Source organism: Vigna umbellata, chromosome 5, assembly GCF_029865625.1.
Source record: "Vigna umbellata cultivar VRB3 chromosome 5, Vumbellata_1.0, whole genome shotgun sequence".
NCBI lineage: Eukaryota > Viridiplantae > Streptophyta > Magnoliopsida > Fabales > Fabaceae > Vigna > Vigna umbellata.
In genome coordinates, this window is record NC_142169.1 from 67660808 (window position 1) to 67687620 (window position 26813).

At 32.4% G+C, this 26813-nt stretch overlaps 4 protein-coding genes and 1 non-coding gene across 6 annotated transcripts; 3 read left to right on the forward strand and 2 right to left on the reverse strand.

Annotated features, from left to right (window-relative positions):
- Window positions 1–677: 677 nt before the first annotated feature.
- LOC124840999 (ARM repeat superfamily protein) lies at window positions 678–3576 on the forward strand. The gene is made up of 2 exons (XM_047317158.2): window positions 678–1226; window positions 2443–3576. The coding sequence occupies exons 1-2, from the start codon at window positions 772–774 to the stop codon at window positions 3287–3289; spliced, it is 1302 nt and encodes a 433-aa protein (XP_047173114.2). The 5' UTR covers window positions 678–771; the 3' UTR covers window positions 3290–3576.
- A 2336-nt stretch (window positions 3577–5912) lies between these two features.
- On the forward strand, window positions 5913–13549 carry MEE18 (maternal effect embryo arrest 18). 2 transcript variants are annotated; one of them, XM_047317159.2, is made up of 12 exons: window positions 5913–6378; window positions 6527–6659; window positions 7257–7353; window positions 7941–7984; window positions 9077–9233; window positions 9414–9485; window positions 10167–10250; window positions 11025–11126; window positions 11379–11426; window positions 11915–12040; window positions 12773–12865; window positions 13229–13549. In XM_047317159.2, the coding sequence occupies exons 1-12, from the start codon at window positions 6060–6062 to the stop codon at window positions 13361–13363; spliced, it is 1410 nt and encodes a 469-aa protein (XP_047173115.1). In that variant the 5' UTR covers window positions 5913–6059; the 3' UTR covers window positions 13364–13549. The 2 variants fall into 2 exon arrangements, with proteins under 2 accessions (XP_047173115.1, XP_047173116.1); XM_047317160.2 differs by having other exon boundaries at window positions 9077–9229; window positions 10172–10250.
- A 1364-nt stretch (window positions 13550–14913) lies between these two features.
- LOC124841009 (large ribosomal subunit protein bL34c-like) lies at window positions 14914–17027 on the reverse strand. Its single transcript, XM_047317171.2, has 2 exons — window positions 16824–17027; window positions 14914–15315 (listed from the first exon to the last, which is right to left on the reverse strand). Exons 1-2 carry the CDS (start codon window positions 17002–17004, stop codon window positions 15065–15067), a joined length of 432 nt encoding a protein of 143 aa, XP_047173127.1. The 5' UTR covers window positions 17005–17027; the 3' UTR covers window positions 14914–15064.
- An 85-nt stretch (window positions 17028–17112) lies between these two features.
- On the forward strand, window positions 17113–17185 carry TRNAA-UGC (transfer RNA alanine (anticodon UGC)). The gene has a single exon. It is a non-coding gene; the product is annotated as a tRNA-Ala (tRNA).
- Window positions 17186–23444: 6259 nt separating this feature from the next.
- LOC124841019 (senescence-specific cysteine protease SAG39-like) lies at window positions 23445–24843 on the reverse strand. The gene is made up of 2 exons (XM_047317184.2): window positions 24369–24843; window positions 23445–24252 (listed from the first exon to the last, which is right to left on the reverse strand). Exons 1-2 carry the CDS (start codon window positions 24799–24801, stop codon window positions 23669–23671), a joined length of 1017 nt encoding a protein of 338 aa, XP_047173140.2. The 5' UTR covers window positions 24802–24843; the 3' UTR covers window positions 23445–23668.
- Window positions 24844–26813: the final 1970 nt, after the last annotated feature.

The following is a 26813-nucleotide window of genomic DNA, read 5'->3' on the forward strand; positions in this document are numbered from 1 at the left end:
GGTCTCCCTGATTCTCACATGCAATGGACGTGGGCTTACATCAAAAACCAAAGTCTAAATCTGGTTAGTCGTTGTCTCTTTTAATGAATAAAATGCCAATTCATATTATGCAGCCTAGCTACTTGGGACCAGTGAACAAAGAGTTCCCATATTTTTCCACCCAACAAGGTCCCCAAAATTGAATTTGACCAAGATAGATCAATGCCATCTCCACTACTTTCTACACTAATTAATTAGGCCGAGATTCTGAAACGCTGCTGAAGAAAGACCCAACTTAGGTGTTAGTGATATTGTACCAAATACTTTCTTTATCCACAATATATACACAATGGACTTTTAACTGTACACATTTAACTACAATTAAATTATCAACCACTGCTACTTATGTCAGTATTATTTTAGCACAAATATAGTCACAACTGCGTAAATCATAAAATTAGCATCTTGTCTCTAGTGAAGCTCAGGTACGGAAATCTTTTTCATGAAAGAAATGATGCATAAATTCTATTACTTAATAAATGCATAATTTGAGATCTTATATCATAATATCATAATCCACCATTACATTAAATGGGACAGCACTGTTTTCTGCATGTGCTCTGTGCTTCCCCTTTATTTTTAAGTTCGCGGAGCTCTTCTAATACTCTTGTTTACTTTTCTCTCTCTGTCTCAAAGTCAGAAACAGAAACTAAGTTGTACAAGAACCAAACCCCAAACGCGCACTTTTTTCAAACTTCACCATCTTGCTTTGTTTTCTCCTTCCTCTTAAACATGTCAACTCCTTCATCATCTTCTTCTATTTGGGTGTTGTCAAACATAAAGCTTCAGTTCTTTGCCCGCATCAGACGCTTTCTCCAATCCAAAGCAACCAGAAAGCGTTTTGATCCCTCCGATCGGTTTGACGTGGCTAAGGGCAGTGGTGAACACAAGAAGGCTGAAAATATTGAAACAGTACAGGTTATGCAGAAGACTGAAGAGGAGGAGGAAGAAGTTTGTGCGATCATGTTCCGGAGAACTGTCAAGATGCTTCACTTTGGAAGCTGGGAAGAGAAGGAAGTGGCGGCAAAAGAGATTGAAAAGTTAGCCAAGGAAGATGTTAAGGTCAGAAAGTTGATTACAGAACTTGGGGTGGTGCCGGTGTTGGTATCTATGGCGGCGTCGCCAGTGGCTAGCCGCAGGCGAGCCGGGTTGACGGCGTTGGTCCACCTGGCTGATGGAACTTACACGTAAGTTTTGCTACCATATATGTTCTTTATTTTTATGAATGATTATCACATGAACCAATATGTTTAAAAATGTTTGAGAGTCGTACTTTCTTGTTTGATTTCAAAAGGATTAGAAATAAACAATTCCACAATATAAAACCTGTGTAATTCAGCTTGGTGTGGAACTCTGTGTTTGATTCAACTTTCAAACTGTTATTGAGTTGGTAAGTTCTTTAGATTTTATTGGTTGAATTGAATTTACACGAGATTAATTCGAAGAGTCTAAATTGTTGGGTGTAGCTGACATAGATATTCATATACTCGGAATACATGTCAATCCAAGATAAAATGAATGACTAAAATTTTAAACAGTTAAAAATCTGTGAGAAGGAATGATAAAGAAATTAGGACACAGGGTTTGTAGCATTGGTTATGGTCCACTAACTAGAAATCAAGGTGCACGATTTAGAACTAAAATTATTTATCATTTTGTTGTCTCCTCCTTTGCCATATTGTTTGATATGGACAAAAATGCAATCATATCATATAAAGAAATTGGTGAGAGTGGAGTTATTGTGAACCGCTCATTTTGACTTTTGGGTGATGAAGACAAGATTGATGCACACAAAGTGGCAATTGGCCTTGGCAGGTTTGGTTCATGACTCCATAGTAACCAAGAACAAATTGTTCTGTACAAAAAGATAAATATATAATTTCAACAAAGGCAGAGACATCATGTGGGTGGGTGTAGCCATTTAGAGTTACATTTATCCTCCAACAGGCTGTAGAAGATGAAAGTTATCAAACTAACTATACTTACTACGAGAAAGAAATTAGTCAACCTGAAGTGTCAACTGAGTTGCTGGGATGTTAGATAAGCTAGAGGGGACAAAGTTCACAATGAAGCGACATTTTTGTCCTAAAATTCATAAATTACAGATTATCATAATATATAGGGTGGTTGATCAGATTCCTTTATGATCTTTAAGGTGATTTTATGTTTTCTGTTTGACCATCATTTTCCAGCACAAATATTAACTTAAGATTCTAATTGACTTGGCTATGATATAAATAATGTTTTTAATTTAGTTGGTTTGGCCCTCTTATTCTTTAATACTCAAATTGCAGCAATCCAGTTACAGTTTATGCTGACTTTGAGAAATTATCAAATTTAGAGTAGTGGTATTTGTTTCTGACCTAACTTTGACTGAGTTGAAAAATATTTTTCTTCCTTCAGGAACAAGGCTTTGATAGTTGAGGCAGGAATATTGTCCAAGCTGCCAAATACAATTGACCTTGTAGATGAATCAACAACATGTAAATTGGCAGAGTTGCTTTTGTCACTGTCATCACTAGTAAACACTCAGTTCCCTCTTGCTTCATTAGACTTTATCCCATTACTTAGGCACATTTTTGAGACAGACACATGTTTTGACACGAAACAATCGTGTTTGAGTGCTTTGTATAACCTATCAACTGTATTAGAAAATGCATCCGCTATGGTTTCAAGTGGGTTGGTCCCTATCCTCTTGGAAGCGTCATCGTTAAAAGAAATTTCAGAGAAAGCACTTGCCACTCTAGGGAACTTGTCAGTGACTTTGATGGGGAAGAAAGCAATAGAGAACAGCACAATGGTCCCAGAAACCTTCATTGATATTTTGTCATGGGAAGATAAGCCTAAATGCCAAGAGTTATCGGTGTATATTTTAATGATTCTAGCACATCAAAGTTCGTTGCAAAGAAAGAAGATGGCACAGGCAGGGATTGTTCCTGTGCTTCTTGAAGTGGTTTTATTGGGCAGCCCTTTGGCTCAAAAGAGAGCAATGAAACTATTGCAATGGTTTAAGGATGAAAGGCAGACTAAGATGGGGCCACATTCTGGTCCACAAACACCAAGATTTGCAATGGGATCACCTTTAAATCAAAGAGAAGCAAAAGAAGGGAAGAAAATGATGAAGAGTTTGGTGAAACAGAGTCTGCACAGGAATATGCAAATAATAACTCACAGGGCAAATGCTGCAGGGGAGTCTTCTAAATTGAAGTCTTTGATCATCAGCACAAGTTCCAAGAGTTTGCCTTACTAAGGGTCATTCTTTTTACACTTTCGTTCCCATAAAAATTCGAAATTGACACAGCTTTAGCAGTTTAGGCTTTCCTGAAATGTGCTATAGTTTGGCACCAGCCATTGATGACATCAGCTTATGGGTCGAAAACTTGAAAAACTACAGAACGTGAAAATGTTACCTTGACATTTCGTGTTACAACATTTGTATATGTTGACAGGTATAAACGAAAAGTTTCCAGTGACAGGAAATAGTTAAGTTTTAGAAAGTCAATCTAATATTAAATTTCGCTTCAACGCTGAAGCCATTCCCACCAGGTCCGGGTCCCTGTTTACTCTTCGCTTTAAAAAAAAAATTAATTGTGTTTTAACTTTATATAAAAGTATCTCAATTAAGTTTTTCTTTTAAAAAATTATTAATTACTATGACACAAAATAATCTTAGTGGCACATGATAGAGTAATGTCATGTATTAGTGATGAATATATTTTTTAAAAATCAAGAATTTAAAACTAATATATTATTAGTTTATGTTTTTATAGAAGAAAAATTTAATCAATATGTTATATAATAAAAACGAAATTATATGTGTCTTAATTTAAAAAAAAGTAATCTATTCACTAATCTATCTATATAATAAAAGTAAACAACAAATAAAAACAATGATATGCGTCTTAAAAAAACAATTTAATATATTATTGAATGAAATTATATAAAAAAACAAATATATAATTAAATATATAATAAAGTAAAAAATATTTTAGAGAATTATACAAACTTTTCAAATATTAAACCAATTAAACTATTGAAAAATAATAAAAATTTAGGTTTAATATCTATTTTGGTTCCTAGGTTTTGGAGGGTTGTTTAAAGTGATCAGATATTCACAATTGTTCTATATTTTGTAAAAACAATTTGGTATGTTTGTTCAAAGTGGTCATACCTTCTTTTTCAGATGTTCACAGTTGTCCCATATTTTGTGAAAACGGTTCAAGTTGATTCTTTTTGCTTAGGCGTTAAAAACGCTAATGGTATAATTGTCCCCTGACCAAAGCTGAATGAGTTGTTCAGTTATTGATTGCATGACAGACTAAAGTCAATTGGCTTGACAATGTATGTGGAAAGGGTCTGGTTCTAGCAAAGTCCCACCATAGGGCCACCATGTCGCCATTAACACCATCACAGGTGCATCTTCTCGCGCAATTAAACCTCTATAGCCATCACGCCATAAACCTCCAGAACATCAGAACCATCATCTACTTTCATATGCACCTTCAGCAGCTATGGCGACCTGGACAAAATAAAAAACGCATCAAAGCCTAAATTGTGTCTCGTCCCGCCTTCACAGCAACCATGCTCGTTAAATCACAACAGTGCCTACAGAAAAATCTCAAACTAGAATCGTGATTCACCGCTTTGAACCCTAATCACGAGTTCTTTCTCCCTCAATTCAAAGTCTACATATGAAATCAGAAAAGCTCATAAACCAAATCGCCTAATTCAAATCTCCATGACCAACATTCAAAAGCCCTAACCTAAATCGCATTGTAACGGCGAGTTCATCTCCTCCGTCACCTTCGCGCATTGCAAGCAATTCTCCTTCATATTCTCCACGAACTCAAAGAACCCATATCGCGTTCTCGCGAACCACTATGGCCAATAAACATCTCCTTTATCATCTTCTTCATCGCAGAAGAAACACAGATGAGGGTCGAAAACCCTAGTTCGAGAAAGAGAGAGGTTTCTGGCACCACAAGTATCATTATGCAATTGTGCGAAACCCTAATTTGCCCTAATTTGGGTAAGAAGGAGTCCCTCATTGGTTGAACTTGCCACACAATCAATAATGGGAGAATTTATTCACTTTTGACTAGGAAACAATTAAACCATTTTTAACGTCATAAGAAAAAAAGACAAATTGAACTGTTTTTACAAAATATAGAACAATTATGAACATATGAAAAAAAAATAGGACCACAAACCTACCAAATCTAAATAGCAAAATAGGTATTAATAAAAAAAATTATATTAACTAGTAAATAAAATAATTAGACTATTAAACATTTCTTATCTAAAAAAACACAAATAATCAATAAAAATATTAAAAATAACTATTAAACTTTTGTTATCTGAAAAAACACAAATAATCAATAAAAATATAAAAAATAACTAAAAATATCGAAATAAAAAATATTTAATTTTATATAATTCATTTGAATATAATGACACAAAAATTATAATAACAGAAAAATATAACTAAAAAAATAATAAAGTATATATGAGTTTACTAATTTGTTAACTTATGTAATTTGTTAACTTATTTAACCAACCAAATTTTATTTCACAAAAAAATTCTTATTTATAGAAAAAAAACATACTTTAAACAAAAGATATTTTAATAATTTCTTTTAATTTAAAATAAAAAAATTAAGAATTATTTAAATATATTTTACCTAAAATCCTTAAAATTTAGAATATTTTTCTCAACTAAAATTTAATATATTTTAAAAATTACGTATTAACAAACCATATATATATATATATATATATATATATATATATATATATATTCTCGCACGGAAAAATCAAATATTATTTATACTGTTTTGAATACAAAAATTTCCTTTCAAACTCATTCCATACAGAAATTTCACATAAAAAACAGATATGGTTCTGTCGTCCCGTTTAGTATTTTTTTTTCTCGGCCATAGGTGCGACACAGTGGAGTAGTCGTAGGATGTTGGACAGAGTCCCAAAAGAAAAGTAATTTAGCTTACACAAGTTTTGCGAGCATGAGGGACACATGGTTGGGTCCCACCTTCTGTAATACTCTTCCCCTCCCCGTCCCAGTTTCTGCAAGAATCCTCTCGTCGTCGTTTTCTTCTTCGTCTTCAATGGCTGCCTCTTCATCACACCATCGCTTCCACCACCACCGCCGCTGTTACTCAAATCCTAACCCTCCTCACCCTCAGCCTGCCTTGCTAGTCTTCTCCGGAGGCACCGCCTTCAACGGCGTTATCGAAGAGCTCAAGAATTACACTAACCGCGTTGCTCACATTCTTCCTGTTTCCGACGATGGTGGAAGTACTGCGGAGATTGTTCGTGTTCTCGGTACGGCGTTTTGTTAATTAATAATTATAGATTATAATTACCAGTGTTTCTATTTTTGGCGATATTTTGCATTGTCGCGGAATCAAATTCTGGGGGCGAGGAATTAAGGATTTGGTTGATTGGGTGGATGCGTGTGCTTGCGTTGCAGGTGGTCCTGCTGTAGGAGACATACGTTCCAGGTGTCTGAGGTTGTCCGATCAAAGTACCGTTGAGGCTCTCGCCGTTCGGAATTTGCTTGGGCATCGTCTACCACTGGACCCATCTCAAGCTAAATCAGAATGGTTGGTACCACATTCTTAGTTTTTGTTTCTTGCCCAATGCCTGATACTTCTGGTTGAATTATGGATAATTTGGCTTGGTCTCCGCTTTCCATGTTACTTGCTTTAATGGTTAACATGTTGGGCCCAGGCTTAATGGATGTGTGCTAATTGCTAGGTTATATCATTTAGGGGTGGTGATTTAATGGATACCTGACTTGGGAGGTTGGGAGTCATGGCCTCTCCACTGTTTTTGAAAGGTTGACATTCTCTTGTAGTCTTTGACCCTTGTTTTCTTTTATATTCAGGAAAATGTGGAATGCCCTCCATCCCAATTTTTGGGGGTATAGGTTTAGGGAAGGGGAAAGGAAAGAAAAAGAGAGAGACCGTGAAAAATATATGATAAATGTTGGGAATTGAGTTGAAGATAGACGAATGAGGTCAAAAGGAGATGGGATCATGGTCAGAAGAAAGTGAGTGTAATAGCTATAAGTACCCACATATTCCATTGTTTGGAACTCGATGATCTTATTTTTTTTAAAGGTCCTTCCTTGTGGTATTATATTATCTTTGCATAATTTTTCTTTTTAAGTTTAATTTAAACCCTGATGACTTGTATAGGTACTCTATTGTGGAAGGTGATCACTTTTTATGGAAAGATGTGTCAAAACCCTACAGGGAGACTATTCGAGCTTTTCTGGTTTATTTCCAGAGTCAGGTGATTTCGACAAACAAGCTGGGGCTATTTTTTGAATATTTCTCGGTTGCCCCCTAAAGGATCTTTTCTTTTTTGCACATATTTTTATATGACTTTTTAAATCCTTTTATTTGTATTTTAATAATTTGTTTTTGAGACTATGCGCCTTGAGGTGTGGCATTAACTGCGATTGTGCCAATTATTTGTATTTGGGGGTAAATTACATCCATTTCCTTTCAGGTTTTCCAAAATACACTCGATGCCCTTTACGTTTTTTACCTTACAATAATCTTCCTCCTTTTATATAACACTAGAAATGAACCAGGCAGGAGTCTATATAGATAGAGTGGGTACACAGCATTTTGTTGTCATATAAACTGAAGTAGGTCTAAGTAGGGATAAAATAGCTATGGAAATGTTTTTGTGTATTTATATTGTTAAATAACATTTTATTTTCAAATTTTTAGTTAAATTATACTAATATGATGATCATAATAACCATTATTCATTATGATATTTGATTAGTTGCTTTAGATCAAGCTTTTTCAATCTTTTATCAATTTTGGTTTTGGCATTAAATTTGGACATTCCTTTTGGTCTTTTTATAGATTCTCCACCGGGCAGAAGAATCATTTTGTTTCAGCAACGGCAGGTCTTTTGTTTCTTATTCAGTAACATTGTTGTTGTCATTTTCTTGTTTGCCATAGTGTTTTCTCACCCTAAAAATACCTTGTTTCTATTGATTATATTTGTCATACTATAATGACAAAAGTTGTGTTGCGCATTAACTGTTACTTTGTTTCTTTCTTCTTTCTTTACTGGGAGGATAAACTTAAAGTTTTAGATTATGGAATGTGGCACTTGAGTTGGGAATATCCAATTGCAAGTTTGGGACTAGAGTCCACCGTTGGGAGTATGAGATTCTGGTATGGGGTTTATAAGGCCTAGGGCTCTCCAATTACAGCAGCTAGCTTTTGTGGTGTGGTTTTCGCCTCCCAAGGTCCAGCCAAACATTAGTAAATGGATCAGAAAAATTATAGGTTTATTGTAATGCAATCTGTTGCAGAAATGTCAAATAACGGATGCATAGCCAGCGTGCTTCATGATTGGTTTCATAATCAAATATGTCATGTCAGTTAGATGTATAATGCTCAATGCCTATTCCCTATTATTTGATCTTCAGTAAAAGTAATTAAAATTTAGATGGGTAGAATGTTCAATACATAATTCTTATAGGATTCCATTCCACGATCTTATCTGGTGTAAAACGGGGTTTTCCTGGCCTGAATTAAGTTAAAAGGGACATTATAACTGGTAGGGTTACTTCTTTCGTTCTCCACCTTATTGTTCTCTTTTTGTTGTTGTTGTTGTGCATGTGACACTGACTTAATTTTAGTTTGAAAGATTGGATCCTTCCAATCTTTTGAAGAGGGTAGTTCTATTCTAAAAGTATTACATGTAAACTTAATTAGCATCTTCCAGCATTGAAGAATAACTACACACCATTTATAAAGGATTTGGCAATCATTGCCAAGACCAATAGAATGGATTGTTCCAAGCTGTTGGAGATCATTTAATAGCTTATATAAAGCATCCACGTTGAATGATACTTGGTCATTCTCTCTAGTTCAAATAAAGACTTCATTCACATGTCCAAATTACACATAACAATATACCGCTTTTGCTGGTTGAGATTTTGGGTGTAACATTAAAACATTGTAACTGATTTTTATAAACTATGCAGCATTGGAAATTTCTTTTTTGCAGGAGCACGCATATTTTTTCAGTCCTTGGATGCTGCGATATTTTTGTTTTCGCGGGTTTCAGATATTCCCCCTGAAAGCCTGGTTCTACCTGTGATTTCAACCAATGACAGACTTACATTAGGTTGTGAACTGTGGGTATGCTGTCAATTTATTTAACTGTATAATTATGATTTCACAGAGGTTTATCATAATAATTCCGAGAGAAAATTTATTTGTTCCTGTGAAACGAACTTCATATAGGAATTCACAAAAATTATTGACCTGCTATTTCACTATTATTGCACTATCTTATTTTGTTCTCTAATATCCCTATAGGATGGAACTATTATACGGGGACAAAATGAAATTTCTCATCCAACCAGAGGAACAATTGAGCTTATTAAGAAGGTATGCTCTTGTATTTGTTGTTACATTATGTCCACTCCAATGATAATTTGTTTATATTTCTTCCATGGATGTCAAATGAACTTGATAACTTGTATATGTTTTGATGAGGGGGGAATTTTTCCTTCCAAATTATTGGTGGATTTGACTTTAAGTTGAAATATAGAATGATTAGTTTATTCCTTTGCTTTTTCTTGTTTTTTTTTATAAATTTTCGTGAGGGAATTTTACCTTCCAATGTAAAGTTGGATTATAATTTTAAAGTGAAATATAGATATTATTTTCCCTTTTACGTTTTTGTAATTAGTAATTGCATAGTGGTGATTGGAATGCCATTCTAGTGGATGTCTATGCAATTGATTGAGATTTTACAAAGTGCTGCTGGTTCTTAGTCTCTATAGAGTGAGAGAGGAAGAGACCCATTTCTTTAATGACTGAGCAAAGTAAATATAGGCTTTACAATTTGTACAGGATAAGATTAAAAGCTATATGATCACTTACAAAAGTTACGTGACTTTTTAAAATCTCACATTACATGACTTCTGTTTTAAATTAACCATTCACAATATGATCTAATTGTGCAAATTTACTTTTCTTATTCTCACATGAAAAGGCCCTCACGGTGAATAGATTTCTTATAAATATTTTATTTCTCGTGTTAACATTTTATATTTTCATGGGTAGGGAAGTTTTTCAACTCCAGCACTTCCTTCAAGAATAAAACGGGTGTTCTACATGTCCAGTGAGGGAAAAAATTTGCTGCATGAGGTAAGTACTGTCTCGTTTGACCCACTTATTTCACATGTTGAAGGATCTTTGCTGTGTGTATCACATCTTATTATGCGTTACCATCAACAATAGTGAGAATCGATGCATATGGAAGATGCAAACAGAGGGGGAATTTATTTAATTATATTTATTGTAAATGAAAATAAAGAAACCAGGGAAAGTTATCCCATAATTAGCATGGATTTGTATTCTGTCTTTCATTGAAGTGTGTAACATAATATTAGATTAAAAAATATTTTTTCATTTGTTAATCTAAAAGAATGAAGAAGTCAAATGAGATGGAGGTAAAGAGTAAAGACATGCTCTGTTGACAGAAAAGAAATGGTAAAAAAAAATAACAAATATGGATAAACTGATAACTTTCATTCTGATTTAATGCCAATTAAAGAACCTTACGTGGAGGAGAGCCATTGTGCATGGAATGATACTTACATACATAGATAGTCTAACTCTCCTTATTTGGTCCGAACTAGAGTTATTATCCTTTTATAACAAGGTTTCAACTTTTAGTCTACTTGAGGTTCAAACTTGAACTGGGGAAGGGGGAACACTTTTAACATGGAGCTAAATAAGCAACATGTATTTTGAAGGTGGGTACAGTTTTTATTTGTCTGCTTCCATTATGAAAATATCAATACTCGGTACCTTTTAAATTTGCTTATCTCACTGTGGAAATCTAAATATGGATTTGGATTTTAGGTCCAAATTTATAAAAAAAAATTATAATTGGAACTTCTTTTTCTCTGTGAATAGGTCTTTCCCTCCGTTAATGCGGCTGTGTTAGAGTGGTTAAATAATGTGGACTGCATTGTATATGGCATGGGCTCCCTTTTTACTTCAATCTGCCCCTCACTGGTAAAGATTCTTATTATTGATGATTACATATATTTGACAACTCTGATATTCATTTTAGCAGTTGAGGTTTATATGCTAGGCCCTCTACTTTGTCCATATTGTGTCTAAATTTTGGAAAACATGATTGCTCAACTCTTTAACTATTTATCGATTACTTGATTAATATGTAATAAATTAGTTGGAACAAACTTCTAGCTTCATTACTTATAACGATGGGTCTTTCATTAGATGTTTACGGAAATTTTTTGCTAGGTGTTACTGGGAATTGGGGAGATTATTTCTTCAAGGTCATGCCTCAAGGTATTTTTTTTACTGTTAGTTTTTGCTTTAGTTATCTGCTGAAAGTGTAATATACCTCCTACCTTGTTATAATAGAGAAATAAAGTTACCTTTCTTTGTGAAAGAAATAAAGTTATAAAGTGGTCTAACTTAGCTTGACTGCTGCACGAGACAAAATGGACCATAAGCTGCTGATATTTTACTATTGGCACAAATCTCTGCTTCCATGATTCCTTGCTTTCTGGTTCCATTGTAGTGGCATTAGGGTGCTTTCATCAACGAGTTGCATGCTTTATTTTTAAATATGTAGGCATGTTTCTAGATACACAAAGCTTGCTGTTATTAAGTGGAAATTAATTCTTTCTTGCATAGTTTTGCTGATAGCTCTTACATGAGATTCAGACTGTTGAATCAATTCTTTTAGGGTGTCTTCTTGGATTGGATTGCGAAATGGTAACATTCAAAAGTATACCTTTTCAGCTTACTAATTTGATTCAGAAAAATGGTAGGTACTTATGTTAAATGGTACAAGGGACCGGGAAACTAATGGATTTTCAGCTTCTTGTTTTGTAACTGCCATTACGGATGCTCTAAATCGAACATATGGAGAACCTGGCAATCGCTTACAGAATCTTGTGAGTGAAAATTCCTCTGTTCTCTATAATTCTTTTATTGTTTTCAAATTAAAACATTTGATTCAAGCAATTCTCTTAGAGAGATGTTATTATACTTTGCTTAATACTGTTTAAGTGGTACACTGTTAAAATAAATGCTTGATCGATCTCTTGGATAAATTTTACTGTCCCTTGAATGCTAAGTTAAACATTCTATAATAATATATTTTTTGTTTCGTTTTTGGTAACTCTACGAATTACTTATTTCCTTAGTGCCAAGGCTAATTAAGAATCACATTTTTTTTGAAAGACAGTTATATCCATTTCCTCATCTGCAGTAGTTGTATGAAGTGAAGTGAAGTGCAGTGTACCTTCTCCCTTGTTTTTAATTTTCTTAGTATTCTTCGTAATCTTTTCTTTAGTACTGGATTTTCCAAGAAACCTCACATAAAAATATGTAGAATGTAGGGATGCTTAACTGTGACTCTGTTACTATAATTTCCTTAATTAACTTCTAACGTCTGTCCCCTGCCTTCTCCATTCTTTTCACATATTTGACGTAATCCCCAGAAAAATACTACCTCATCTTTTAGTGTTTTCTAAATATTTCATTTGATACATCATGAAATACTCGGTATGTAAAATGTTCATCAACTTTAGATACAATTATCATATAAAATGAAAACCAAAAAGCACTGTACACAATGAATGATATAATATAGGTAATTTATGCGCTGTTAATGTTTGATGCAGCCAAATCACTATATAAATACCCTTTTGGTGCCGAGAAATGGTGAAATTCCAGTTGATACAGACAGTTTGGCTGCCCAAGGAATATTTGACGTGGTATGTCTTTTAAATCTGTTCATTTTGTGTTATGAAGTGGATATAATCTCTTCTGTGCAGGATGAAGATATATTCCAAGATTGTTTGTTTGAAATTTGCTGTGGACAAGTTCATGCATGGATTAGGCACTTGGTCTAAGAATTAGCGTTAATTTACTATTAATTTAAAACTTATGTAAACAGTAAACGTAGTGATTGAACAGGTATCAACTTTAAACAGTTGCTCTAAAGTCAGACTTTGATATTGTTACAAATTAGTGATTTAACACTTCATGGAAATGTATTGTTCTTATGGTACAGGATCCGTGGTAATTTTATGATGCAAATTACTTTGTGACCATCCTATTATTTCTCAAATTTGCAGATACTTGTTGACTCCATACGAGATCCTAAAGTGGGTATAATTTATGACCCGAGTTCACTGATTAGATCTCTAGCGGACTTAACAGACAGGTACATGAAGTCGCAAGTTAATGACTTAATTGATACCAGACGGTAATCATTAAAGAAGAGTCACTGAAATTATCATTATTTGATTGTGAATCTTCCTTTAGACATAACAGTGAGAAGGGAAAATGTATTATATGTAACTTTTTCCAGGATTACAAGTAGTTGCAGTTTCAGGAACTTGTTGTGAATGTAGTTTGATAACAATTTAATATGCTTTGAACTTTATTATTTATTAGTTCTTTTTCTTTTGTTATAAGTTTTTAGAATTTTAATTTTTGAATATTTTTTTTTCTAAATATATTTTATTATTATAGAATACGAATTCTCTAGGCCAGTACGCCATTAATGTGGAGGGCTATTTGACATTGTGCACGAGTGATGTCACTACAGCCAAATGGAATATCGGATCTAATATGCATTTTCTATTGTTGAGTAAAAGATGAAATATCGGTCCACGAAATATACTCAATTACATCATGTAACATCGAGAGTTTAATTATTTGAAAAAGTTAAAGATAAATTATCAATGATTAAGCGGTATAAGAACATGCACGAGAAAAACCAATTTTCTTGTTTGTCACTGCTTCAAGTCCGATTTCTATCTCGCTTATGCTAATAACATCTAAGATCTCTCCCACAATATACTCAATAAAGTGAACTTCATTTTGTTTCAGTGTACATAAATTTTAGAAAAAGTTGATTATAATCCCAATTTTAATTTTGTAAGAATTGATAATACTTTTCTATTATAATAATTTGTATATAAATTTAATGAAAGAAGAAAAATATTCAATTTTATATTATTAATATATTATTATGATGAATTAAATTATTTAACAATTTTATTATGATGAATTAAAAAGCTTATAAATTAAAAAATGGTATAAAAATAATTAATGCAATTATAATTAATATTAAAGATTAATCTAAAATTTAAAAATTAATGTTAATTTAATTTCGTTTGACTAAAATATTTAAATGTTTTCAAGTTTAAATTTCATTTGAAAGGAAGTTTTTTAAATTAAAATACTAGGATAAAAGCTTCAACTTCATCACTAATTTGTTGAGATTTTATTGGGAACCATTTTATTACAATGAGAAACTCTTAGCTCATGCATTATTAGCAATCTTTAAAAACTCCTTTCAAATATTTTCAACATTAAAAAAAGTAATTATTTTAATAATTACAAAAATCATTAAATTATTATAAATTTATGTCACTTTTTTACAAAATCCAAAGAAATATTTAATTTATTAAAATCCTATACTTATTTTATTTTTCATAAACCCAAAGTTAAAATTATAGTTTGTATTATAAATTATTATTTTTTATTTTTAAAATTTTTTCCTCCATTTTTAAAACGTTGCAAAAAAAGTAATAGAAAAAGCTAGAAAAAATTCAGTTCCTTACCTGTTTTCATATTCTGGAAATCACTGTAAATTCGATTCAAAGCCAAATTCTAAATGTGCCCAGTAAACAGGCCTAATTTTTAAAATAATGTGTTTAGTGGTCTATTTGGAACACTTTTTAATTTGGTTTATTTTGAAAAAAGAAAAATCATTTTTGAAGCAAATTAGAGTGTAAATTGGGAAGAACTATAGGGGACAAGAGAGATAAATAGCATACAAAAAGTAAACATAAAGGGTAGAAAGAAGGAGTGTTAAAAAAATGAAAAGCTTGAAATGCAGAGGAAGTTGGGAGGAATGAATGCATTAAAAGACTAACAGAAGAAAGTGGCGATAATGGAGACTACTTTCCACTATTTGGGTGGGACTTGGTGCAAAGAACTTTCCGTCCCTTGGCACGTCGTCGTCTTAAAATAGCTCTTCCACCTGGTGTGCTCATTCGTTTGCGGAAACCATGAGTGCGTGCCAATGATTTTCTTGATCTGTTTCTCTTTGTCTGACAAAGAGCAGCCTTGCCTGCCCTCACAACCAACCCACCACCTTTTCCTCTTCTCGCCCCAACATTAGATGTCAACTCCAATCCAAGTGATAACCCTTAACATTCACAATTTACTTCACATCAACAACAACTCCTATGCTCATATGCAAATTAAACAAATCTGTCAAACAGTTCAAACCCTGTCAACTATTACTAACAATTCTAACAACTCTAGTTTTCCGCCCTCTCTCTATCTTTATTTTTTGCTAAGTTAATTACTGTGAAGTTTCAATGCCAAAATATGTTGAATTGTAACCATAGATTGAGTTATTGCTCTAGTTCTTAAATGCTATCAACCATGTTAATGAAAGGATGCCATTGACATATTCTTAACGGATGCAAGCTCGGAAAAAGAAGAAAAAAATAAACTACCCAAAGATACTAAGAATTTAAATTGTACTCTGTCTTTCTAAATTTTGTGAGTCAATTTCTAAAGGACATTTGTCTCTTATTCTAACAGAAAATATTCACAAGTTTAACAATGACAGATAAGATCTATATGTAATCTTTGAACCATACTGGGCTCATTGGAGTCTCTTCTCCATCACAACCTACCAAAATCCTTTGAGCAAGGAGGATTAATAAACTCAACCTCCATATCAGTAAACAAACCAATTAAACCATAAAAGTTCTGGAATCATTTGTTCTTATGTTATTATTGGTGGTCAAGTCTGATTTAGAGTTTCCCAGCGTAAAAACGAGTAAATTTAGCAATATATAAGTGAAAAACATTCACAAATGCGTCTTTAGAATTTTCAATTATGGATGGTATCATGGTGTCCAGTTTGTTACCACACTCAAGGTACTACTATAACCAGATCACAAATCCTTAGAGTGAGAAGAAGAAAGAATTTCATTACAACAACTAAAAACATTGCCACACTCATTCAGCATCTTAAAAATTGCCATTCAGGGATACTGGTATGTATAGTCAAGTTCATAGGATTTGTTCAGGCTGGATAACATATTCAGACTTCAAAGCTACTAATTGCATTTAATCCGAAAACCCAAAGGTTAAAAATGCAAGCATTTTAAACTGGTATTATTGTTCTAAACAGTGATAAAAGGCTTGTTATGGTACTCATGTACTACATAAATATATTTGCTTGGCTTCACTTACAACCCATTTCATCGGCAAGTGGTGGCATCAACTCCTACAAGCTTAAATTGACACAAAGAAATCCCTTTGAAAACCCAGAAGAGTAACTTCCGTTCCAAATTGTGTCCATATTCAAGTTAAATTAAACCCAACCACAAAAGCATTTTCTTTCCAAAAACCCTTTAGCAACATAAATCCCTACATCCCTATTAAAACAAAGAGAAATCACTTCCAATTCAAAACTTCCAATTTTCCAACTAGAACGGCTATTAAAAAAATGTTTAAGCATGGCATACCATACATTGACAAGGAAGAATTCAGTACTTCCTAAATAAAACTAACAAAAACAATGATAACCAAGGGACAAGGAAATTCACCAAGAGTAACCGATTTCAAAAAGACCCAGTGTAATTAGCGAAGAATGAGATGGAAGAGAGATGGGAAATAAAGGTGAGGAGTGAGTACCTGTAAAGGAGGAAGAGAGATGGGAAGGAGAGGAGAGGAAGGAAGAATGGAGGAGAGGAGAGCGAACGTTGAAGAAACTGCTGCGGCCAACGTTGAGAGAGATTAAAGATGGTTTTGGGGCAGTGAGAATGAGAGAAGCTGAGGGAGTGGGCGTGGCTATGCAAAGCGATAAGGAAGCCATTATACACCTTTTTGGTTTCTTCACCCTCTGAATCCAAGTTTAACGGAACAATTGGGAGAATATGAATATTTTATTACATAAAGCTAAATTATATATGAAAAATCAATTGGGGATGTAGCTCAAATGGTAGAGCGCTCGCTTTGCATGCGAGAGGTACAGGGTTCGATCCCCTGCATCTCCACTGTTCAAATTTTTTTTTTTCCAATTTTTGCTTAATTATAATTACTATTGTTTCTACATTTGCCAATTCTGTGGCATTATCGCCGAATCAAACATTTGGTTTGGTTTCCTGCCTGTATTTTGAATCTAGGTGCTACTTTTATTTGCTTGCTTCTTCCACTATGAAAATTTCAATACTCTATAGCTGCTAAATTTGGTTATTTTACTGTAGAAAATCTAAATATGAATTTGGTTGGTAAGTCCAAGTTTATAAACAACTTATAATTGGAACTACTTTTTTCTCTTTGAATAGGTCTTTCCCTCTGCTAATGCAGCCGTATTAGAGTGCTTAAAACATTTGAGCAGTAGAGGATTAGATATTATTGTTGATGCAAAACATTAAGCCGTTGCTCAAAAGTCTAACTTTTTATACTTAAACATGGAAATGTGTATTCTTATTTTGGTGCAAATTACTTTGTGACCATCCTACATTCTCAGATTCGCAGGTAGTTGCTGACTCCCTAAGAGATCCTAAAGTGGGTGTAATTTATTTCTGGAACTCACTGATAAGATCTCTACCGGACTTAACACATTCGTACATGAAGTCGCAAGTTAACACCTTATTTCATACCTGACGATAATAATCAACAAAGAGCCGCTGAAATTGTCATCGTTTTTTCTGTCAATCCTATTATATGCATTTACTGTTCGTACTATATCAGAAACATGCACACAAGTTCCAGCAGAAGAAGCTGTTTTTATATTGAGAATATTACTTCAACATTTTTACAGACACAGAATGTGCAACGAATATAACAGACTACAGAGTAACAGAAAAAACTGTTTTTGACTTCATAGTTTTTTTTTTTTAATGGAAAGCTGATTATGTATTTGAATTTAATGTTTGGTTTTGTATTATTGAACCTGAAAAATGTTATGTTTTTTTTTAGTATTTTAATTTTTTTAATATCGTTTCTGTGGTAGATTTATTAGATTAATAAAATGAAAGAAACAAAATAACGTAATTTTATAGAAAAAACTGTTTCTTTCTAGAAAAAGGTTGGCCTGATGATAAACTTGTTAAATAAGTTGATTTATTTTAACAGGACAAAATTCATTCTGAACCATTTAAAATGTGGACTTTAAGGGCAGGACTTTAATCTTGCCTTTGAATAAGAGATTTCACTGTTTTTAAAACATTCAAATAGAACGATTTTGAATTCTTCCAGTTCAAATTATAAATTTTTCAAATGTTTTGTTTTAAAAAAGTAATTAAATTAAATTTTATCATTCTTATAAAGTATTTCAATTGTTAATGTGTACAAAATATATAAATATAAACACTTACTTAAAATATCAATATTAATTTTTTAAAATTTATTTGAGTTCATGTTTTTTTTTAATTAAAGTTCATCTAAATTCTTTTAACTCATGATAGTAAAACTATTTTCTTGAATGATATGGATTAAAATTATTTTTACATGATATTAGTTACAATTATTTAAACTCGTAATTGAGGTTATTTTAGTTGATTTTCAATTACAGGTCCATTGAAAACTTTCTTTAGCTAACATTAATAACAAACAACACTAAGAAATTTTTTATAAACTATGCAAAAAAGAATAATAAGAATAGGGTTTTTATGGATAAAAATAGTCATTACAAACATAAATATAAAAAAATATCAATAATGCGAAACAATAACTTTTTATTGGTTAAAATAATTGTAACTAATACCAAACCAAAAATGATAGTAAAGCAAATAAAAATAATCTTAACAACAAAAAAAAAATTCTATTTACATTAATCAAAAAAACCTACAGTAGATATTATCAATAAAATGTAGTTGTGCCAACCTTAATTAACATTGTTCGATAAATAACTTAAAACCTACATTATGTTGGAAAATTAACTTTAAATTGACATTAATTGAAAAAATATGTCTGATATGAGTTAATAGACACAATTAATGTTGATTAACAAAATTGTAACTTTGGTTGATAAATAACTTTGATTCAACATCATCAATAAAATACCTCTAATAATATCAGTATAATAAAACACACACGGTCAATAGTAAAAAAAATAAACCTTTACCAACATTTATGAAAGAAAAACAATGTTGAAAATATAATATTTAAATCTTCGTCAAACCAACAATATTTTAATTTTAACTAAGTGGAATTTCAATCAAAATCAAATAAAGAAAAAACACACATTTACAAACATAAAGAATGTATAATTTCTTACATTAAAAGATTAAAAATTATCTAATTTTTAATAACCAATTGTTCTTAAAAATTTTATTTCTTCTAAAAAATTTACCTAAACAATGATTTTTTTTAAAGTATTGTAAATTTTCTATAAAAATAAATTACTATTTCATAATTTTCAATCATAGTAAATAATATTTCCTATCTACACATAAATGAGGTTATGTTGTTTACCAAGTATATTTTCTCCCATTAAATAAGAATAGTGATACATTAAATAAGAGTAGTTTCACACCCAAATTTTTTTTATACTCATTTAACATTATCTTTTCTTACCTCTCACTTTTTTTCTTTTATAATATAAAAGTTCACTTTTTCATAACTGTTTTACCTTAAAATAAATAAATATATAAAGATCATTCTAAGTGTACAATAACTAAATTTTAAGGGTGTACTTATTATTTTTTAAAACTGACAATTTCTCTTCTTGTTACACTAGTGCAGCGAGGGGCTTTTACCGCGGTTGATTTTCACTATACGTCGCGGTTCTTGAACCGCGGCATATTCAGCCGCGGTAGTAAGTCAGACACTTTATGCCGCGGTTCGAACCGCGGTATATAGGCTGCGGAATATGCCGCGGTTGTCTAGGGAACCGCTGCCTAAATTCATTTTTTTTAAAAAAAAAAATTAAAAAAAAAAATTAAAAAATGCACTATATGCCGCGGTTGAACCGCGGCATATAGGCCGACGAGTATGCCGCGGTTAGTGTCAAAACCGCGGCCATATGTCTCGTTTTTAAAAAAAAAACGAAGCACTATATGCCGCGGTTGTGGTTAGAACCGCGGCATATTCCCCTGCAGTTTTTTAAAATTGCAGGTCTGTTTTTGTGATATCCACTACCACAAAAACAGACCTGCATATAAAAACATTTACAGAAATTCAATTTCAACATAACAAACACATGTTCAAATGTATTTCAACATCAAATAAAGTAGAGAGTCTAAGAAAATTCTATCTAATCAAATGCATTGTTTAAATCTAAATCTAAGAGCTATTGTATAATCTAACTATATACTTCGCAGCAGCGTTCCTAATGAATAGTAGTGACTTCTCAGGAACTGGTGTAGTAGTCTTGAATCTCTGCAAAAGACAATTCATTTTAATTAGTGTATATGAATTCAACATTTGTTAAAAAATCAAAATTTGTTAAAGTTAAATATTACCGTTTCCCAGCTTCTTGTGATGTGAGAACGAAAAATATGGGTCATCCAATACATTACATAGTATCCACACTCATATGACCCATTTTGTCTGTTACACTACAATATATCATCACAGTTGATAATAGTTAGTGAATAACATTTGTTATAAAACAATTATAACAAAGTATGACTTTAGCATATGTCAAACCTTGAGAGAAATCCAAGCAATCTTTCTACTCTTAACAATTGATCTCCCGTCCATCATCATACTTGCTGGAATAGAACTGTATATAAAAAAATGTTTTAGCATTCAGTTATATATCAAAGAAAGTCCAAACATTGAGGTTCTTACCAATCAATTGCTTGTCTGAGTTGTGTGGGAGGAGGCCTGTCCAATGAGCAGAACCACAAAGCATAGTTGTCTTGCACAGACATAACAAGAAGTTGCCAATGGCGCCTGAAATTCATAATAACGTAACTATTAAATATTAAAATCACATATGGAACATTATTATGTTAACAAAGTTCACTTACCCGGATATATAAGGCAAAAAGTATATTTTCTTGCCCCTTCGAAAACTGCTTATCATTCTCATGTTGATATGATCAAAATCATTTGATTCATGAATGTCTTGGGGATCAATGAATCCATAATCATCAGAACGCCCCAACTTATTAGTGACCCCAGACATATACCTGAAATCAAAAATTAACTTTGATATAAGGATACTTGATATATAAATCAATTTTATATATAAATAATTGGTCATAGACTTACATCGTCCATAGTTGAATAATTGAAATATTCAACTCTTGTGTTCCCGACGCAAGCTCACGGACATCTTGGCTATTAAGGTATATTGGGATCATGTCCTCCAATTTGTCTTCATCCGGTCGATCTTCTTCCATGGTGGAATCAGTAACATTTACACTTTGAGAGTCAGTGGGAAAATCCATTTCTTCGCCGTGCCAGATCCATGTTGTATAGCATCTTAGAAAACCATCACATATAAGATGTTCTCTAATTTGAGTTGCGTTCAACTTTCTCCCATTCAAACAGTTCACACAAGGACATCTAAACTTCACTCCATCATCAGTTCTCCCCTCATTACGTTGCGCAAATTGTATAAATTCCTCTACACCTCTCTCGTACTCAGCACTAATACGTGGTAAATTAATCCAATTTCGATCCATATTCCTAAATATTACATAAATAATATTTTAAGGTTTATAAATAATACAAGAACTACAACACACATTACCAAAACTATAGCAAAAACCATATCATACATTACCAAAACTATAACAATTTCATGCACTATCAAAATTAAAGCAAAAATTATACCAAAACTATAGAAACTTCATACATTACCAAAACTATAGCATTATGCAAAAATTAATGAAGAAATCACGTTAAAAATGCAAATGGACATAAATACCTGGAAGAGGAACGGCGGCGGAGAGGGTGAAAAACGCAACACAACGGCGGCGGAGAGGGTGAAAAACGCCAGGAAATCACGATTTTGAACGGCTAAAACTCGTTTTTATCGTCAAAAACGAATAATGACCGAACAATTTTGAGTTTAAACGGTTAAAAACGCAAAATCTGAGATGAAGGGTGGTTCGGAGGAAGAAGAAACGCGAAAACAGAGAGAACGCGCGAGGAAGACGATGCACTGTTCCAAGTTTTGTTTTTTAACTCTGAACGGGGGAATCTACCGCGGTTCACTACTTAACCGCGGTATAAAAGGGTTATATGCCGCGGTTTAACCCCCAACCGCGGCATATACTAATTTAAAAAATTATCAGAAATGGCATTTTTGAAATTATTTTCAAACTATATGCCGCGGTTCAGCGGGCAACCGCGGCATAAACCTCGAAATATTTCAAATAAACATTAAACTAATTTCATATAGGAGAATATGCCGCGGTTCCCCAGAGAACCGCGGCATATACCCCTGAAACGTGTTCAACACAACTGTCTCCCCAACTGCCTTTCACAGAATTCGAAAAGTTACAGGGGGTATATGCCGCGGTTCTCTGGGGAACCGCGGCATATACCCCCTGTAACTTCTGAAATTCTCTGACTGGCAGAGAAGTTGAGACGTTACAGGGGTATATGCCGCGGTTCCCCAGAGAACCGCGGCATATACCCCCTGTAACTTTTCGAATTCTCTGACCCAGTCAGCACCTGCAATAAATTGGCAGGGTATATGCCGCGGTTGTGCAGAGAACCGCGGCATATACTCTGTTATTTAATTTTTTATTCATACGTGGCGTCAAAGGCAATGGTTGACTGGGGTATATGCCGCGGTTCCCAGTAGAACCGCGGCATATAGGTTCGTTTTATTTACAAAACTGCCACCGCGCACCATTATGCTGCGGTTTTCGTTGAACCGTGGCATAATGTGCGCTGTAAAAACCCGATTTTTTACTAGTGTTAACTTCCTTCTCTAAAGAACAAATATATTTTTCACTCACTCTACTTCATTTATCTTTTTTTTTTCCAACATATTTTCTTCAATTTTCTTTCCTTTTCCAACATTGATTATGAGAATTGAAAAGACAACATTGAATATATATTTAAGAAAAATAATTACTTTGAAACATTTTTTACACTTATTTATTTGACATATTATTATTTACTTTCTTATTATAAAAAACATATAAAATGAATATAAATGTGTCAATCCACTATTGTCTTATTTTTAAATAAGAATATTTTAGAAAATAACTTATATATTTAAATGGGAATAATTGACAGAGTAACTTATATTTTTTACAATAAGAATATTTGAGAGGGGAACTAATATTTTTTTAATATATAAGAATATTTGAGGGAGTAAATTATATTTATGAATGCATGTAACAAAAACAAAACAAATTCATTCCAACATAATCCATAAACGACTCATACATTGCTTGATAGAAGAAACCAATAACTTCGAACGTATACAAAATAAGAAGACATAAACCTTGTTTGTAAAAATGGTAAAAACAACAGATACATTAGATTCGAGCCAGACATAGAAAGATCTACGAGATGTTCGAACTCGCCATAATACCATTACACAAACGGATTGGGTAAATTTAATTTGAAACCAAAGTTGGGTAAGAAGCTTGCATAGCGACGCCACAAACACCTCCGGCTTCACCACTTTCCCTCAGCAACTTCATGTATCCCTTCTCTCCCCATCTTTCACCCCATGAATTCTTGATCAACCAGTACTTTTTTCCGTCTTCGGTGGCGCCATAACCAACTATAGCAACTGCGTGGTTCAGCTGAGTGCCGCATGGTCCTTCAAATACATCGCTCTCGTAGGACTGAAAGTTTTGATTAACAGCAACCACTACTGACACGGGTTGGATCGCCACGGCTTGTAGTAGTTGCTCTTCATTATTTTCAGGTACATCTTCATATCCACTTATTTGAGCTGCGAGCTGTGTCGTCTGGCATGTTCCAACAGTTCCTTGGTATGGATAATCGCTTTCAGAAGCAATACCACCGTTTTCTTTGATATAGTTGAATGCATTATCCATGAAACCTCCTTCACACCCCTTGTTATCGTTATCACAGTCCACTAATTGTTGCTCTGAGAACGAGATCAACTTTTTGTTAGTTATTTGGAAAATGCCTTCTACAGCTGCCACGGTTGAAAAGGCCCAACAGCTTCCTGCAATTTAACCATGGGAGTAGACTAATGTCACATGTGAAAGAGATCAAATTATTCAGGAGGTTTTTTTCCTGTAATGCTAATATAAAACAGAAGATGAAGTTGTGATTACATACCACATCGACCTTGGTCCTTAACATCGGTGACGGCTCCTCTCTCTCTCCAGTCCAAGCTTGTTGGAATATCCTCCACATTCAAGGGTGTAGCTGATGTTGAACGTGGTAGGCTTGAGTTCAGCTTGAGTCCTGTGTGTGAAGCGATAAACTCTTCTTCGGTTAAGTCAGAAAATGGATTCAGCCCCAACTTGTAACTCTTGTTCCCAGCATTGTTGAACTTCTCTATGTATTCCAAGTTCTTTTCAAATATTCTGAACCGTTTTCCACTCTCTGCATCATCAGCGTATGTGCGTCCGTATTGGGACTTCCAGTGCTGGAATGCTTCAGCAACAGAAGATTCATACAAAGTTCGGGACATGGCTTGATAAGCACATGTCCACAACATCACAGCACAAACAGCAATGAAATGCTTCATTTGAACTGAAGTAGCCATTTTCTTATAGAGACAGAAGAAGGGATATGTTGTATGAAAAGTGGATATGAAAAGATAGCAGCGATTTGGCATACTTATAGCACATAAAATACTATTGCCTTGCGATAATCTCGGTATGTTTTCTCGTCACTCTAATCATTCCTTTTGCCCTTACGTTGGTGTCTTCTTGTTTATGATTGACGGGACACTGCAATTCAATGTGTCCAATAAATACAGCTCAATCAATTTATGCTTCTTTTATTTTATTTTTTAAAGACAAAATATCTGCAACTTTTATATGACACCCTATTTTAAAGTGAACTTTATTTTACAATCTGTATAATTAAAAATTTAAACCATCAAAAGTAAAAGTCTAGTTTTTAATTAAATAAAAAAGTACTTCGAATTATCTATTTTTTACTTTTTATAATTACTACGGATATAAAAACATTTACAATTTAATATTCCATAATTACCCTCTTTATATACACTAAGTCTTCTTATTACTACTTAAATGAAACTTATTTATCTATAATAAAATTATTAATTTCGAAATTATTTCCTGAATTTCCAAACTTTTTATTCATTAACTTGTTTGTATACAATAATATCAAATATTTTTCATAAAAATAAAATATGTATATAATATCAAATTTAATACATTTTTAAAGGTTTAAATTTGTCATATCTCAAGACTAATGATATTGATATTTTAAATTTAAACTTTAAATTTCATTCAAACTATAAATTCCTAAAATTTATTTGTTAGTGACTCCTTTCTCACACTTTCTCCTTATCAATATACTTTAAGAAGAAATTTAGGGTCTTTATATTAAAATAATAAAATAATATATAACAAATATAAGGAAATTATTTTTCCTCTATTTACTAATTAGTCTTAAACTCGTTTCTACCCATTGAACCATTGGTTTTTGTTTGTGCATTATTTTTAGATCAGTAAATATATGTTATATTAAAAAAATTAGAAGTTAAAGGAAGAAAATAATAAATTCATTTAATATTACAAAGGACAGATGATGTAAAACAATAAAAAGAATAGACGGTTTAAAGATATAAAAAATTAGACTATCTAAATAAATGTAATGAGATAAAAAAAAATACAAAAATTAGACTATGTAAAAGATTGTATAGAATAAATTCTTTAAAGTTACAAGATAGAAAATACAAAAAGATACAAAGCAAACTCAATACAAACAAAAAAGATTAAATGATGCATAAAAATCTAAAAAATAGATTATGTAAAACTATAAAAGACAGATCATAATTTTTTTTAAAGAATAGGATATATAAAAATATAAATATTAAATAATAAAAAACATGTAAATGGTAAATAATTTAATTTCCAATATTTTGTGAATGTCTAAAATTGGATATTTTGACCATAAGTACTTCTGGAAGTATGTAAATAATTTCTCATGTCATTATATTAGGTTTGAAAAATATACGTTAACACAGTTTTTTTATAATATTTTAACACAATACACGTATTATTTTTTTATTAGGTTTAGAATACTTTAATATAAGAATAAATAAATGATAAACCATTGAAAAATTTATATATGTATATATAAAGTTCAAACTAATTAAAAAATAAATGATAATTATTTATGTAATTGATAAAAATAATTGTTGTTATTTTAGATTTGAAAATACAATAATAAAAAAGTGTAGAAAGCTGAATAAAGGAAGATTGGCGCAGAGTCAGACGTGAATAATGGTTAACCCATCCTATACGAGAAGATGAAGGATGTCTTGCAATCCAAAAAATTAGCAAAACCAAAACTGTATTCAAGCGTGCCATGGTTGACACGTTCAAGTTATAGTATGTACTTTTACTTTTATATAATTGTTTTCAAATAATTGTTTTCCATTTGTTATGTTAATTTTATTGTTTATTTGTCAAACGGATAACACCTCATATATCGCTTTTTATTAATGAATTATAGCAAATAAAATACATTATTGGAAATGTAAATCTTTATTTGTTAAATCTTTTTGTTTACGTAAACATG

Coding starts and splice junctions, on each gene's coding strand:
- LOC124841009 (XM_047317171.2), bottom strand. CDS start 17,004: ATGGCTTCCTTATCGCTTTGCATAGCCACGCCCACTCCCTCAGCTTCT. Junction 15,316..16,823: donor TCTCTCTTCCTCCTTTACAG/GTACTCACTCCT, acceptor GTGAATGTTAAG/GGTTATCACTTGGATTGGAG.
- LOC124841019 (XM_047317184.2), bottom strand. CDS start 24,801: ATGGCTACTTCAGTTCAAATGAAGCATTTCATTGCTGTTTGTGCTGTG. Junction 24,253..24,368: donor TAAGGACCAAGGTCGATGTG/GTATGTAATCAC, acceptor GTTAAATTGCAG/GAAGCTGTTGGGCCTTTTCA.
- MEE18 (XM_047317159.2), top strand. CDS start 6,060: ATGAGGGACACATGGTTGGGTCCCACCTTCTGTAATACTCTTCCCCTC. Junction 7,354..7,940: donor TGGTTTATTTCCAGAGTCAG/GTGATTTCGACA, acceptor GTCTTTTTATAG/ATTCTCCACCGGGCAGAAGA. Junction 9,486..10,166: donor CAATTGAGCTTATTAAGAAG/GTATGCTCTTGT, acceptor TTTCATGGGTAG/GGAAGTTTTTCAACTCCAGC.
- LOC124840999 (XM_047317158.2), top strand. CDS start 772: ATGTCAACTCCTTCATCATCTTCTTCTATTTGGGTGTTGTCAAACATA. Junction 1,227..2,442: donor CTGGCTGATGGAACTTACAC/GTAAGTTTTGCT, acceptor TTCTTCCTTCAG/GAACAAGGCTTTGATAGTTG.